The 15903-nt window shown below is 39.6% G+C and overlaps 1 protein-coding gene and 1 long non-coding RNA gene across 18 annotated transcripts in view; one reads left to right on the top strand and one right to left on the bottom strand.

Annotated features, from left to right (window-relative positions):
* LOC310760089 overlaps positions 1-15903 on the top strand; it is a 112195-nt gene that overhangs the window by 13588 nt on the left and 82704 nt on the right. The window lies entirely within an intron of this gene.
* ESR1 (estrogen receptor 1) overlaps positions 9292-15903 on the bottom strand; it is a 214765-nt gene continuing 208153 nt past the window's right edge. For all 13 annotated transcript variants that reach the window (XM_083607966.1, XM_083607959.1, XM_083607969.1 and 10 more), the window contains one exon: positions 9292-15398. In XM_083607966.1, the coding sequence (XP_083464092.1) occupies positions 15164-15398 (235 nt within the window). In that variant the 3' untranslated portion in view covers positions 9292-15163. The remainder of the gene's footprint in view (positions 15399-15903) is intronic.

Raw genomic sequence — 15903 nt, 5'->3', positions numbered from 1 at the left:
ATTAAAAACTGATTTTCTGACAATATGGTTCTTGAAGGCCTTATTTATCTTAGCTTTATCATACCATAAATATGCATGCCATCCAAACGCATTATTAAAACCTTCCAAATCCAAGACATCCGTATCTTCAAGAAGTAACCAATCTTTTAACCAGCAGAAAGCTGCGGCTTCATAATACAACTTTAAATCTGGCAGGGCAAAGCCCCCTCTTTCTTTCGCATCTGTTAATATTTTAAATTTGATTCTGGGCTTTTTGCCCTGCCAGACAAATTTAGAAATATCTTTCTGCCACTTCCGGAAGCACTCTGTCTTGTCTACAATCTGCAATGTCTGAAACAAAAATAACATTTTTGGCAATACATTCATCTTGATGGCAGCTATTCGGCCTAACAAAGAAAGTTTTAATCTTGACCAACTATCCAAGTCTCTCTTAATCTCTGACCAACATTTTTCATAATTATCTTTAAATAAACTCAGATTTTTTGCTGTTATGTTTACCCCTAGGTATTTAACTTTTTTAACCACATTTAGTTCTGTCTCTTTCTGAAGCTGTTCCAACTCAATATCTGTCATGTTTTTCCCCAAAACTTTAGTTTTTTGCTTATTTAGCTTAAATCCTGCCACTCGACCAAAGTTTTGAATCAGTTGTAGTACTCTTTTCAAACTAGACTCCGGCTCCTGTAATGTCAGAACTAGGTCATCTGCAAAAGCTTTAAGTTTATATTGTTTCGCTCCGACCTGAATCCCTTCCACCAACCGGTCCCCCCTAATCATATTCAGGAGCACTTCCAGAACCGAAATAAACAGTAATGGGGAAATCGGGCAGCCTTGTCGTGTACCTTTTTCAATTTTAAACTCTTCTGTAACCACATTGTTAACTATCAGTTTAGCCTTTTGTTCTGAATATATTGCCTCAATCCCGTTCTCAAACCCCCGTCCCACTCCCATTTCTTTTAAATTCCCCTTCATAAATTTCCAAGAAATGTTGTCAAAGGCTTTCTCCGCGTCTATAAAAATTAAAACTGCTTTAGTGTTTATGTTTGTTTGTAAAAGTTCCAATATGTCTATGATGTTCCTTGTGTTAGTAAACATATGTCTGCCCGGGAGAAAGCCTGCCTGGTCTTTATGGATTATCTCACTTAAAACTTTCTTAAATCTTCGTGCCAAAACATCTGCAAATATTTTGTAATCCACATTTAAAAGGGAGATGGGACGGTAATTCTTGAGTTGTGTCTTTTCAGTTTCTGACTTTGGAATCAATGTGATAAATGCTTCTTTCCACGATTCAGGCGCCTTCTTCCCCTCCATTATTTCATTACTGATCTCCAACAAAGGTTGTATCAAATAATCCTTCAATATCTTATAGTAGTTAGAGGTCAGTCCATCTGGCCCTGGTGATTTGCCCTGTTTCAGACTCAGGATGGCCTGTTCAATCTCTTGTCGTGTTATTTTGCCATTTAAAATTGTTCTATTTTCTTCTGACAGCTTTGCTAATCCATTTCTCTCCAAAAATTGTGTAATCTCTATTTCATCTTGTGGCCCTTGAGTATATAACTTTTTAAAATACCTCTGGAAGCACTTTCTAATCTCTCCCGGGTTCTGAATGTTCCTTCCTTCAACCTCTAAGTTTGTTACTGTATTTAATCTTTGTCTCCTTTTCAACTGCCAAGCTAGCAGTTTCCCACATTTATTTGCCGATTCAAAAGTTTTTTGTTTCATTGTTTTAATCTTCCATTCTATTTCCTGATTTATCAGCTTGGAATATTGCGCCTGATAAAGTTTAATTTCTCTCAGAATCGGTTGGGACTTCGGGTTAGATCTTAACTTCTTCTCCAACTCTTTGATACTTTCCAGAATTTTATCTTTCTTTTCATTTTGCAGTCTTTTCTTTAAGGAATTCTGTTGAATCAAGAACCCTCTCATCACAGCTTTACTTGCATCCCAGATAGTTCTTTTTTCCACCGTAGTGTTCAAATTAATCTCAAAATAGTCCTTTAAGGTTTTTTGGGCCTTCTTTACAATTCTTTGATCTCTAAACAGGCCATCATTCATCTTCCATCTAAAGGAGCCGATTGGGATCAATGTCATATCCATTCTCAAGGCGTTATGGTCGGAGCATGTTTTGGGGCAGATTTCCACCTTCCTCACCTTAGGTGCCAGACTTCTAGTTATCCATATTTGGTCGATTCGTGTCCAAGTCAGTTGAGCTTCAGAAAAGAATGTTCCTTCTCTTCCCAGGGGGTTTCTAACTCTCCAGATGTCAACCCAGTCCATATTGTCAGTCATTTCAAAAAAGGTCTTAGGTAGTCTTCCCTCTTTAGTAATGTTCTGGTTCTGTGACTTATCCATATTTGTTGATACGACCCCGTTCATGTCCCCCATCATGATGACGTTGTTGTAATCCAGATAATCCAGCATGATCTCGTGCAACTTCTTATAAAAATCCGATTTTCCTTCATTTGGAGCATAAATTCCTAATATCAAAATTTTTTCTCCTTGATACTGTACTTCTATTGCGAGGATTCTTCCATTTTCATCTTTAAAGAGAAATTTTGGTGAAAGGCTCTCTTTTGCATAGATCACTACACCTCTCTTTTTAACTGTATCCGATGATATAAATTCTTGACCAAGCCTTTTATTTATTAACACCTTTCTATGGAGCCTAATCACATGTGTTTCTTGTAAGCATATAATGTCCAATTGTTCCTTTTTTAAAATATGAAAAATTTTAGACCTTTTTTCGGGACTGTTACAGCCATTTATGTTCCAACTCAAAAGCTGCAGAGACATCCTGGATAGGTCTGGTTATTCTTTCTGGGGTGGTACCTTGTTCTCCGGTCCTTGAGGATCCGAGGGGGCGGGCTCCCCTGGAAGTTCTGGCGCTGGCAATCCAAGTCCTTTGTGGAGGTCTTCTCCGTGTGCTCCCAAAAACTTGTCTCTATCTTCCACTGTTTTGATTTTGATCTTTCTCCCTCTGTAGGTAAAGGATAATCCTTGTGGAAACTCCCACCTGAAGATAATTGCGTTGCTTCTCAACAGTCTTGCCAATTCCGTGTAGTTAGATCTAAGGTCCAGCAACTGCTTAGGAATGTCCTTGTAGATTTCAATTCTCTTGCCCAAAATGTCTAGTGACTTTTCGTAGTGCAGGCCCAAAATCTTGTCCCTTTCCTCCTTTGATCTCAGTGTTATCAAGCAATCTCTGGGCTTCTCTGTCCTTCTGACTCTGCCAAGCCTGAAAGCAGATACAATTTTAAAGTCTTTTTCCTCTAACTTCCAAAACTTGGCAAATTCCTTAGTTAGAAATTCAATAAAATTATCTTCTTCCACCTCTGGTATTGACCGTATCCTCAAGTTGGTCTCCCTGTTTCGCAGTTCTGTCATCAAAAAGTAAATCTGATGTTCTCCAACTTGTTTGCTGAGTGGTCTTACTTCTTTCTCAAGTTCTTCCAATCTTTGACTAGTATCTTCAGCCAGTTTACGATTTTCACCTACAGCCTCCTTTAATTCTCCAATAGACTGGGCATTCTGTGCAACTTGTCCAGTCAGCTTATTCAAGCTTTCTGTGTTCTGTTCAATTTTAGCTGTATGCAAATCAGCCTTCTTGTCCAGAGCCTCCAGTTTCTCCAAAATTTTCTCCAAGACAGAGCTACTTGTCCCTGAAGCCATATCTCCCAGGTGCAGCTCCTCTGTCTCACCCTCCCCTGCCTGTATTAGGGAGGCCGCCTCTATGTCTGGAGGCAAAGTGGAAGGCAAGGCCGGCACAGAAGATCTACGCTGTGAGGCTGCAGATAAAGTTAGAGTTGTTTGCTTAGTCCTTCCTCTTCTCCTTGCGCCACTCATTCCAAAGTTATCTGTAATCCAAGGTCAATCCAAGTTGTTCCCATGAGAAAGCAGAGTCCCAGATGCAATAGTCAAACAGAGGCCGGGAAAGGGAAAGTAAAACAAAGTCACTGCTGTAAGTCCAAAATCCTCTAGAGGGAGCTTAATACGTCTTCAGGGAAAAGATCAAATCCAAGTTAAACTTATAAATTTAAATCCATGTCTATCGCCTCCACAATGTATTATTTTTAGCAGAGTAAAACTTAAAGCAAAACAGTGTTTCTTACAGTGCCTTGACTGCAACAGTTTCAAAGTATCCAGTTCCAACTCAGAATGTTTCAAAACCTAAATTCAATGTATCCAAAGTTGCAAACTGGTGCTCATCCAGGCAGCTCCAGCACCAGAGATTCTTATTTATTTTATAATCCACTGGTGCCACAGAAGAAGAATATCAGTGCACCCCGAATATGACCAGCAAAAGTCAATAGCTCAAAGTCTTTCACTCAGAAAACTGCTTTAACAGGGTGCCAGCATTTAGTTAACGCATAACTTTTTGTCTCCACTCCTCCTGCTCTTTGCTTAAAGTTCAGTATAGCGGGAGATGGGCTTCCTGCTTATCCTCACTCCGTTTTCAGCCAGATTTCAACTTTTTTAAAAAAGTTTTAAAAGTTTCATAAAGTTCTCAAAAAGTTTCAGAAAGTTGACAAAAGTTTCAGAAAGTTTTCAATGTCCAAATTTACTCACGGGTTGTAGTTTCCAAAGTTCAGAAAAGTTGCAGGAAGAAAGGACAGCGCTGACCGGCAACAGCAATGCGGCTTCACTTCGCTGTTTGCGCAACGACCCACAGCGCCGCTACCCCCTCCGCGATCCGGAGCCCCTTACGGGGTCCCTTCAACGTTTTGGGGGCTGCTTCTGGCGCCCGCCGGGTCCCGAGACCACAGGCTTCTGCCACCTGTGGTTTTCCTGAATGGGTCTCCGCTTCGCCGTAGCGGACGACCCGTTTACAGCGGAGCTCCCTTCTCCTTACTCGGAGAAGGCAGCCATTACCGGTCGCGCCGCCTCCGGAAGTCCCGGTAGAAATACTTCTAAACACAGCACGTAGATGACCTGTGTGGTTTGCCGCCCAAGGTGTAGTAGTAGTGGCCACCAACTTGTATGACTTTACGTGTTGAAAAGAGAAAAGAACATTGACTAAGACAGAAGCTGAGATGTGCTGCATTTTCAGTGGTGCTTGAATTCAGCTTTGCAAAAAGAAATTTCATGAAGGCCACAAAATCTGGCAAAGGGAATGGAGAAAGTGTAAATTAAGTTGCCTCCTGATGGAGACTTTGGAATAGAATGAAGGAGAGCTTTAGTGAAGAGTGGGTGTTCAGTGCCAGAAGATATATACAGTACCTGCCTTGAACTAATGTAATATATGGACTGCCTGCAAATTTCTCAAGCCCCCAATCTCTGACAGCTGAACAATCATCTGTTGACATGTCAGCAAGACACCGCTCTAAAGTGGAGTCGATGGGGGTCTAAAGGCCCATAGAAAAAGCAATGTGAGTGGGCTGTAGTTAGCAAGTAATTTTACACTTTCAGCAAGCTGTCTCTACACTTCCAGAAAGGCAGAAACCTTTATGACGCTGGTCAGGAAGTTAATTTTGAAAGTAGTGAACTTGTAAATGAGTGGAAAGGCATGAGGCACTGAAGTCAAACAGAAATCTCCAAAGAAGACTTCCAGAGGATGATGTGATGGAACCAGCACATATTATAAAGATAAATTTTTGTATTGGCAATATTATTATTAAAAACTATTGAGGCAGCCACAGTATGTTTATGGATTATCTGTTGCTATGGAAAACCCTCTTCAGTTTACTTTATTTCCACCTTCTACGTTCTTTAGTCCTGTTTATCTTATCCTGGAGTGTGACTGTAAAAGGCATAGGGTTTAGGCTCTTTTTCATTTATTTGTTATTTGTATATTTAGTTCTTAAATTTCTATACCACCCTTCACCCAAGGCTCACAGGGCAGTTTGCAACATAAAAACGCAAAAATACATACCATAGTAACAAACAAAAAAACCCCCTCTCTCTCAAACACACAGTTTAAAAGGCCATAAATTGTTTAATTAGCAAAAGGCCTGAGAGAAGAGGAATGTTTCTGCTTGGCGGCTGAAGATATGTAACCAAGGTGCCAGGTGGACCTGGCAGTCAGGGCAGTCGGGCCAGGACTGGCGTTACATGCTCAAATCGTTTTGCAACCTGGGCGTTAAATTCTGGACCAGCTAGGTAATCTAATCTAGAGGTTACCAGAGCATAGACAGCAGAAGTTAGGCTATTCCTGTCCATATAGGTGCACAGCTGGGCTGTCAACCAGATTGGCCTCATTGAACTGTCAATCCATTTTTGTATCCAAGACAAGCTGCAGTTCCCAGGAGGATACTTTAGGGGAAGCCAAGACTGTTAAGAGTGTTATAAGAGAGTTTTTAATGTATTGTGGGATGTAGCAGCTGAATCTGGTTAGGCTCTCCCTTCAGATCTTCACACGCAGGCACTGAGGAAGTCTTTCCCCTGTATCTTTGTGGAATACAAGGTGCATAGCTGTCAACATTTCCTTTTTTTTAAGGGAAATTCCCTTATTCCAAATAGGATTCCTCGCAAGAAAAGGGAGAAGTTGGCAGCTATGACAAGGTGCAGCAACAGCTTACTGCAACTGTTGGCTGGGACAACCACCTGCGGCCCCACACTCTAATCAAGTACAAAAGCCTGCCTGCCTGCTTTACAGTCAGTCACGTCAGTCTCAGGCTACCTTGTGTTGAGTTCAGCAGCATGGCAAGCATGCAAGTGTTTCCCTACAAAAGCACAGGCAGATGACCTTTTCTCCCTTAGCCCAAAGCCATCCACATCAGTAGTAGTTCCTTGGCTGAGAGATGTCCTCACGCTCATACCCAGTTGACCAGGACATCACAAGGAGGCAGCAGCCATCTTGTTCATGTAGATCACAGATCGAACAAAATGGTGCAGTTTAAGGACAAATAATGGATTCATATTTGATGCTAAATCTTTGACTAAAATGGGAGACGATGACCTTGAAAAGTGTATCTTTGCACTTTGAGGGAGACGTGGATTCAACAGAGTTGTTGGTTGAGTTAAAGAGGTGGTTGTTGATACTCACTAGAACTCAAAATGTTGAAATTGCTCCCTGCCCCTCTGCAGAAAAATAAGCCAATCAATCTGTGCTCATCTGTGTTGCAAGAATAACTAGTAAGATTCAACACTTATTTCAGTTGAACATAAAATTGGGTGAGGCTTGGATTACAGTGTTTTCATTTAGGACTTATCATCCCAGAAGGTTTGGAAACGTTAATTTCATTTAATAGGGCACTAGAGAATTAAACCTTAAATCATAATACTGTTCTTTATCAGTGTACTGGATATCACCAGTTCACCACATGACCTGCCTGTGTGGATATCACACAGTATGCTTTGTGTGTGTGTTTGCTCTTTCTGTTTATGGTATTTAAGAGCATCACATATGGAAATAATGGCTTGCTTATTGTTGCTTTAATTGTTTTCAGTGTAGTTTTGTTACAACATATAAAGTACCGGTAATATTCTCCACTCCTGCTGTAATAAAAAGTGACCACAATGAATGTATTATGATACATAATTCCATATTGCATTGCAGCTTCATATATATAACGAAGTGATATTTTATGCCTGACTTGCTTTCATACCTTTAAGGGGCGCCTCATGACTCTCTTGCCCAGGGCTCCCCAATCTGTCTTGGACCACCACCGATACTGGTGCAATGTATTATTCAATTTGTAGTGATATTACAGCAGCACTATGATAACATATACCAACAATTTAGCAGAATCTCCATCACGTCCTTTTTCCCCAGAGAGGAAGAAACCTCTCTTGATGAAAACAGTAATTATCACTCATAGTATAGCAGGCAACTGCTATGGATAATGATTCTTGAACTTTTAAAAACCAACCTATGAACCAGTCTTCACCCCATACCCATTCATTGACTTGGGAATAATTTACCTTGGGTCCTTGCAGGTTCATCAAGTGTAAAGGTAAAAGGGACCCCTGACCATTAGGTCCAGTCACGGACGACTCCGGGGTTGCAGCACTCATCTCGCTTTATTGGCCGAGGGAGCCGGCGTACAGCTTCCGGGTCATGTGGCCAGCAGGACTAAGCTGCTTCTGGCAAACCAGAGCCGTGCACAGAAAAGCCATTTACCTTCCTTCCGGAGCGATACCTGTTTATCTACTTGCACTTTGATGTGCTTTCTACAACAATATGCTGCATTGTGGAGTGCTCGTTTAGGGTCCCAGCCACCCAGCTATGTCCCGATACAGGTTACACAATTTCATTCCCTGCTCAAGGTTTTCAGAGTGTTTTCAAACACCCCCACTCCCCATTCCACTTCCTGTAGCCACCAAGCATGCTCACTGGTGTTCAAGGTCCCTCTGCCCATTTAGGGCTTTTCCTTTTTAAGTTTTTTAATACACCAAATATTGTTCAACAGTGTCAGTTCATACATTCAACGGCATTTCATCAAATGTTGGTTAATCAAGTGCTTGTATGATCCAGCCCTTATGAGATACCTAATATTGTTCAAGTGGGTCCCAATTCACTATCACACAAGGATTTCTTTAAAATGGGAGTGGAGAACAATATAAAGATCTACTGATTGCTATGTGAGAGATTTGCAAGTAAATTGGCAAAAGTTTATGGCACGCAATAGCTTAATGGTAATAAGTAAACTTGCAAAAAAAAAAAAAAATCATTTGCCATGCCTGGCCTTGTACTCATTTCTTATCTGTAAAGTAGGAGTATTTATTGGATGCCGTTCACCATTTATTTGGGAAACTCTGCTGACTAGATAGTGTTTTGTATTAGATCTTTGATCTGCAGTATACTGTATATGTACCTGCATATGTAGGTTTCCCCCATTTTTAGTTCACAGAATACAGCTGCTACACATACACGGGGATTAGTATGTTGAAGTAAGCTCTGGTTAATGGACATCAGGGTTCTTGTAAAAAAAAATTCTTTTCAAGGTCCCTTAAACTTGAAATTGATTATTCTTGCACAGTACCATTTCATGTATTTAACAGTTGTATTCTGGGAGTTTAGCATAAAAGTGGAAGGAGGATTTTTATTATGTAGAATCAAATCATTTTGCAGGGTGGGGGGACAAGCCCAAGGTTGCATGATTTGTTTTTAAATGGATGAATCTGTTTTTCAGATCCTCATGTGAAGGTTAAAACTAATGTAAAAATTTCAGTTTTTGTTGTTTGTGCGTTTACTTTTGTATTGTACAGAAGTTTTAACCTTCACTTATTTTCAAAACCTAAGAATTGTGTTTTTTTTTTTTTTACTAAAGCTAAATGAGAGGGAAATGTAATCAGTCATTATTGAGAACTGTACCCAAGGTAATATATTTTAGTAATACACAAACTAGAATGTGCTGTGGTTCATTGTTTTATTTTGACATCAAAGCTGAGAAAATCTTGACAGATCAGATATCCTGCTGATTTTTTTTCTGAAGCTGCTTGTAACATTTTTTGAAAGTGCAAAAAAAGGAAGTTTACCCTTTTTAAACTTTTCTTTCATTTAACAAAGCAATATTCTAACAAAACAGGGACATCAATTATACCATTACATGCATCAGCAAAAGAGCAGAATATTTCAACAAATACATTATGGCCCATGAGCCTCATAATAAAGGGAAAGCTTTACAATGAAAGGATATTGTAGTGCACAAAAAGCTTCATTTTAAAAATATATACAATAAGGTGGCATAAAGTGGCTTGTTGAGTTTATTCTCTGACTAGCATCCTTCTGCCATTCTTAGATGGGCACTTCAAGATTGAGTACACTGCTTGTTTTTTGTTTTTGTTTGTTTTTTTAGAAAAAGGTGCACAGCAGGACAACATTCCTACTAAAATACAGGCTTGCAGCATGGCAGCATATAAGTTTAGGCACATTTGAATGCAAAAAAAGTAGATTCTTTACAAAAATCTCTTTAGAACAGTGCAAAGTTGAAGTGCCCGTCAAAAGGCAATGATCACATACAGAACAATATTCCAGACATTAACACATCCATATTTGAATTAAAACTAGAGAATGCATCTATAAAGAGAAGGCTTTTCATGTAAAAGAAAATTTTTGGTACCCCAAGATTTATGTCACAATTCCACTCCAACAATGTTTTATGTACTAGGACAGATAGCTTAAAACACTGCATTAAGATCAAGTCTTGACTCAGCAGTCACTTCAGTTCTGAAGACTCACTTCACAAAGCCACAGTAAGATACATTAGAAAAAAAGCTTTCAGAAATTGGTGTAATGTAGAGCAAACAATTAATTTGACTTACCCTGCAGAGCATTTGCATCTTCAAAAGTTTGTGTACTTAAAAGTTGGCTTTTAGCTTTGCATTTTAAAAGCAGTAGCATTGAGAACATGTCTGTAAAATGAAGGCTCAAGTCCATACCAAATTGTATGGCAAGTACTAGCACCACAATCCAGCAAATAAAAGCTGTGTAAGCAGGATTCCATGTGTACAGCAAATGCTAATGAAGATGCTTATCTAGGCTCCTTAAAACTAACTAGATGTGTTTTTTTGAGGTGGATGGGAATGTGCTTCCCCACTTAGGACTTAGTTGTAAGACACGATGCCGGATCAGGGCATAGCTAATTTTCCAATGGGCAAGTTTAGGTTGATAATTATGTACAGAAGGACAACTTTTTAAATGGCAATAGGCTAATGGAAAACCATCAAGGAAAAATTCAGCCACTTGCATTGTTTTCTGTCACATAATATTATCATGAGACTAACAGGATAGTAAGTAATGTGAGAGATTACACAAAAAAAAAATGGGCAATTTTTGCCCCAAGTGTTTTGAGACTACATTAAGATGAAAATTCCTTAATCAATAGTGCAGTGGCAAAAGTCAACATACACAAACATCCAGGAGTTTCCACTGTAATTCTTGCTCTCCCTCAGTTGGCTTGCCCCAGCAATAACCAGGAATGTAACTAATACAGGCAACTCTCAACTTATGTGAGGGTAACATTCTGAGGATAGCACTTGCAGCCAAAATTACGTATATTCAAAACACATTGGGTGCAGTGGTGGGATTGCCAAAGTTCTTTTCCCCAGATGCCCCCCCCATATTTTTGTCGCCATTTTAATTTAATTTTTTAAATTTGCCAATCTCATAAAGCTGGATGAATACAAGTTAAATGTGAGTATGCTGCAAGTTACCTGTGCGGCACATCAATAATTAGTACTGAACACAATACTGTGATGTTGTTATGCACTCACTCTTGCATTAAGATGCAGGTAGAGACTCACCTTTGTGTTAGGATGTGGCTAGAGAGTCTGGCAGATCAGATTGGTTGTTCACAGTTCAAGTTCACTAAATTGTGCCTGTTCTGGTGGCAAGCCATCCAAACAGATAAGATAATTACTCGTTACAGGTAGGTAGCCGTTCTGGTCTGCCGTAGTTGAAACAAAATACAAAAAAATCCTTCCAGTAGCACCTTAGAGACCAACTAAGTTTGTTATTTGTTACTGGTATGAGCTTTCGTGTGCATGCACACTTCTGAAGAAGTATGCATGCACACGAAAGCTCATACCAATAACAAACTTAGTTGGTCTCTAAGTTGCTACTGGAAGGATTTTTTAAAAAGACAATTACTGTTGCGCAGCACTATCTCTTACAGATTTGATTTTTTTCCATGCAGGAGACAGAACAATATGTCTCTCATTGTTTTCTGTGTGTAGTAGGGGCATTTCAGATGGCATGAGCATACAGAAAAGCATAACCCTGCCACACAGAAAACGATGACTGGGTGAGGCTGATTATGTGCAGGAGGAGGTTGTCCACAATACCATTAAATACAAGAATGGCTTTCATACTTGGCTATAAAAGTTGCCCTTACCAAAAAAAGAAATAATGAAAAGAGACAAATATCACCACTCAAGGCTTTTCCACTCCTGTGTATTTCCAGTGAGCCTGTTAATTGACATTAGATAAGGCAAGTTAATCCAACATATCACAATGATTTGGCATGTAGCAAGATTACATTTTCTATATCTCCAGGGCATTTTATGTTTTGGTCTTTAAATTTAAGTGCAGTATCAACCGTTCGGCTTAAAAAGAAGAACCAATCCTTGCCATATTTGGTATCTTTCATATCCATCATTAGTAGTATTTTGGTAAGAAACGTAATTAGCTGCCTTGAATGTCCTTCCTTCATTAAAGGATAGTTCCTCATCGTGTTCAGGTACAAGGCTAAATTAGTGCTGTCTTGGCTAATGTAAATATAAAAATTGATATGAAATAGTGATTTCTAACAATCGCTAAGCCTTAGGCACAAATGATTGCATATGAGAGGATAGCTGAAAAGTATAAAAACAACATATGGTGATTTTTGTATTTTAGTCGGTTGACTGGGTTAATACAACAGTTACATTCAGTTGTCTGTTAGGTGAGCTCTGCATGTGTGTATATAATATGCATACAAACACACACATTACATCATTTAAGGTGCTTTCAATAATAATGATAAAACAATGCTTTCAACAATCTAACAATAGTAACAACTAACCACCCCACCCCTGCAAAGTTAAACAGATTTAATAGAAAGTAACACATTCCCCCCTTGGACTCCCAAGCTAAACCTGCCACAGGTATGTTGGCATTAAAACTAGAGATTTAAAACCACAAATTCTGGTTGCAAACTGACATTTCCCCTCCCTCACCCACAGCTTCTTTGTAGCTTGTCTTGTTTTTGCTTGCTTCTTTCTGAAGCCAAAGCAATTATTTCCATGGTCTTTATCAAAACTGATGTCTATAAATTACAAAAATTAGTTCAGATCTACTTAAGTAATTTACACAAGTGGCTATTAAGTAGGAGAACCAAGAAAGCAGCTGTGTATTTAGATCAATGATGGTTAATTTGTGTTGTACACATTACCTTCCATCCAGAGTTCAACATCTCTGTTATCCAATGCAACCACAGAGCTCTTGTGCCTGACAATTGTTCCCTATTCACTATAATGGAGGGAAAGCCCCTGGCTGTCCTTTGTGCCATTTTCACTGATGTTAATGGATAAGTCCTTGCAAGCACAGGAGTTCTGTACACACATAAAGCTCTGTGCCCACAAAGAAACAGAGGATTGGGGAAATAGCTAAAAATACCCCCTAGAAAAAAGGGTACAAATTATATGTATTGGGTGTTATAAGCACTGGGATACAAATGGATAAACTTTGCTGATTATTTTAAATGTTGTCCTACACACATTTTGACTTCTTGCTTATACTTCATGCTATGCAATGCACAAGAAAGCAGTTATCACTTGAAAATGTGTCAATTTATGACAAGGCACTTTGTAGTCCCCAACAGCTTTGGGGAAGTTTCAAAGCAGAACCATTTGTGTTGTTTTGTTGTACATTTTGAATGCAGAAAGACAAATACTTCATTACGTTAATAAAAAGCAAGGCCACCAGAAATAAAGCTTAATATCTAGGCATCGGTGAGCGCATTTTGCAAAATTAAGACGAGATGAAAACTATTCACAACATTAGTGCTTGTACTGCTTTTTATAGATTTTGGGTAGAGGCAGGAGCGCAACAATATATACCACAAAAGCAGCTCATGATGATCACCTGCAGATTTGGTTCCGTTCTGCCCCCAGGTGTGTGTGCTCATCATCATTAGTTGGGGCCAGTATGTGCCTGGGCCAATAGCAGAAAGTGACCTCGGCTGCAGTGCAACACAAATTGTCTTTACTCACATCACCTCCCTCCTCTTTGCCAGTAGTTACTCAACACAGAGCTATTTTGTACACTGGGGAGCATCCAGTCACAAACATGAAGACTCACTTCTGTACCTATGTAGAACCCAAAGACCCCACATTATTGTCCTCTTGTGCAGTATTGATAGTATGCAACAGATACAATTGTTCTGTTTCCCAGCAATTGTAAGGATACAAGCTTTTTCTTTGAGACCAAATTCAATGCCATTCATACAAGTGAGAGTGCTGCTACCCCTAAGTATGCAGCAGCAAGCTGTTCAGTTGCAGTACAAAATGGCAACATACAAAGGGAAGCTCCCATTCTAGTGTGGTATCTTCCTGGCAGCACCAACAAAACTTCCCACATGATCAGTCAGATTTTGCCATCTCATACTATAATGTATCAGGTAGTGTCTAAACTGAACCATTTTGATTCTTCTGCTTATTTATAAAATGCATTAATTGCCTTTCTGGTCAAAGGCAATATATAAAAAACTTCTGCTATAATTGTTAATGCAAGGTTGACTCCCAGACAACTGTGGGAAGGATATACTTCTGCACAGTACTTTTGTACAATCCTTTCATTCCAAACACATTGCAGAAATTAGTAGGCCCATGTGCTGGATTCTGCCTGTAGCTACCCATCTAAGAATTCTTTATGTGATCATAAAACCAGGGCTTCTTTTCCCAGCTGGAACTCACTGGAACTTGGTTCTGGCACATCTCAGAAGGGTTCTGGCACCTTTCAGGTGGGCGCCATTGCCATTCTAAAAGAATGAGGGAGGTATTCGTGGTGAGTTCCGGCACTTCTTTTTCTAGAAAAATAGCTCTGCATAAAACTACCTCTTCCATCTCTACCAGCATAAACACTGTAATGCTGTACCAAGCCCATTATGGGTGCCACTGCAACCTAGCACTTCTTTGTCACTCATAACAAGTTAATTGAAGGATTTGTTGCTGAAGTCATCTGTTCACGTGGTCTAAAGTTTTTGTTTAGCTGTGTATAGATTACGTCCCTGAAATAACAATAAAAAAGCCTGAATGGTGATATTCTAAATCCTGTTGGTTTTTCTTGAAATATGAATGAGACTGGAGTCTAACAAAATCTGAGTAGTTCGCCATCATTTTGTGTGTACGTGGGTGTGCTGGGGGGGAATAGGGTTCTTACATTTATCAAAGAGCCAATGAACATCAAATGTAAACATCACCTACTCAAACTCAGCTGGGATCTTTGCTCAGTTGATTTCAAAGAGAAAGGTCACCCAAATTTTCAGTCTGATACCAGCAAAAAGACCTCAGGAATCCTCATGATTGTGTTATGTTTATATTAAACAGAGATAATTGTTTCTGACTCCCCATATTATGTCCAAAATTATACATTCCACTAACAATATCATCAAGCAATGCTTTGGGAATCACTGGTGATTGTTGAGTATTGGAGTGCTTACACATGGTACCAGTTCAGCTAAGCCTGAAGTAGGTAGTTTTTTAATGGGATTATCAGAAAGCTGTAGGCTATTTGAAATGTAGGCTCTCATTTGGTTTCTGGCTCCTTTGCATCTTCCTTTTTGTTCACACGGCAAGGTGGTAAGGAATGCATTGCAGTGGATGTGGTTGCTAACTGGTTCATGGCCTCATCTTCACGTGGCGGTGTTTTTTTTGCTGCAGGGGCATGCAAACGGTGGGCATCTAGCATTTCCAGCAACAAATCATAAAGAGGGACCACATTCTTGCACTTCATGTTGTAGAGGTGCTCCATTCCTTTATTGCTGCAGATTCACATAGAAATAAAACAAGATGTTATCATGCAGAGAAATCATACTTCCAGGCATGGATCTACCACAGGACAAAGTAGGGGAATCCAACTTTGGAATACCCTGAGAAGTGCCACCAATTGACACGGTGGTGGTGGTGGTGATGATACTATTCAGGGGTTGAATTCATTTCTTTTTCTTTTTGCTTCCGAGACCAACATGTCTTAAGTCTCTTCACGAGACTCTGCAACATTTTTAGGGCATATCCAGATGCTGCAGATCTTTGTCTCAGAAATGTTGCAATTCCCTAGAGAGATAGGCAATACATTTGTCCTCATAGTAATGCTATTGTGACTGACATTCTAAGATTGTTCTACTGCTGTCATGTTGCACAGTGGTGAAAACTCAGTAACATTGAAAAAGGACTCGAGTTCAGTGAAAAAGTGCATGCTTTACCCCAGCGATAGCCAATATGGTGGCCTCCAGTTATTGTTGGACTACAACCATCAGTCCCAGCCAG

The sequence above is a fragment of the Podarcis filfolensis genome, assembly GCF_964270895.1.
Source record: "Podarcis filfolensis genome assembly, chromosome: 3".
Taxonomy (NCBI): Eukaryota; Metazoa; Chordata; class Lepidosauria; order Squamata; family Lacertidae; genus Podarcis; species Podarcis filfolensis.
The sequence above is the reverse complement of the archived record's forward strand: the minus strand, read 5'-3'. Positions and strand labels throughout refer to the sequence as shown.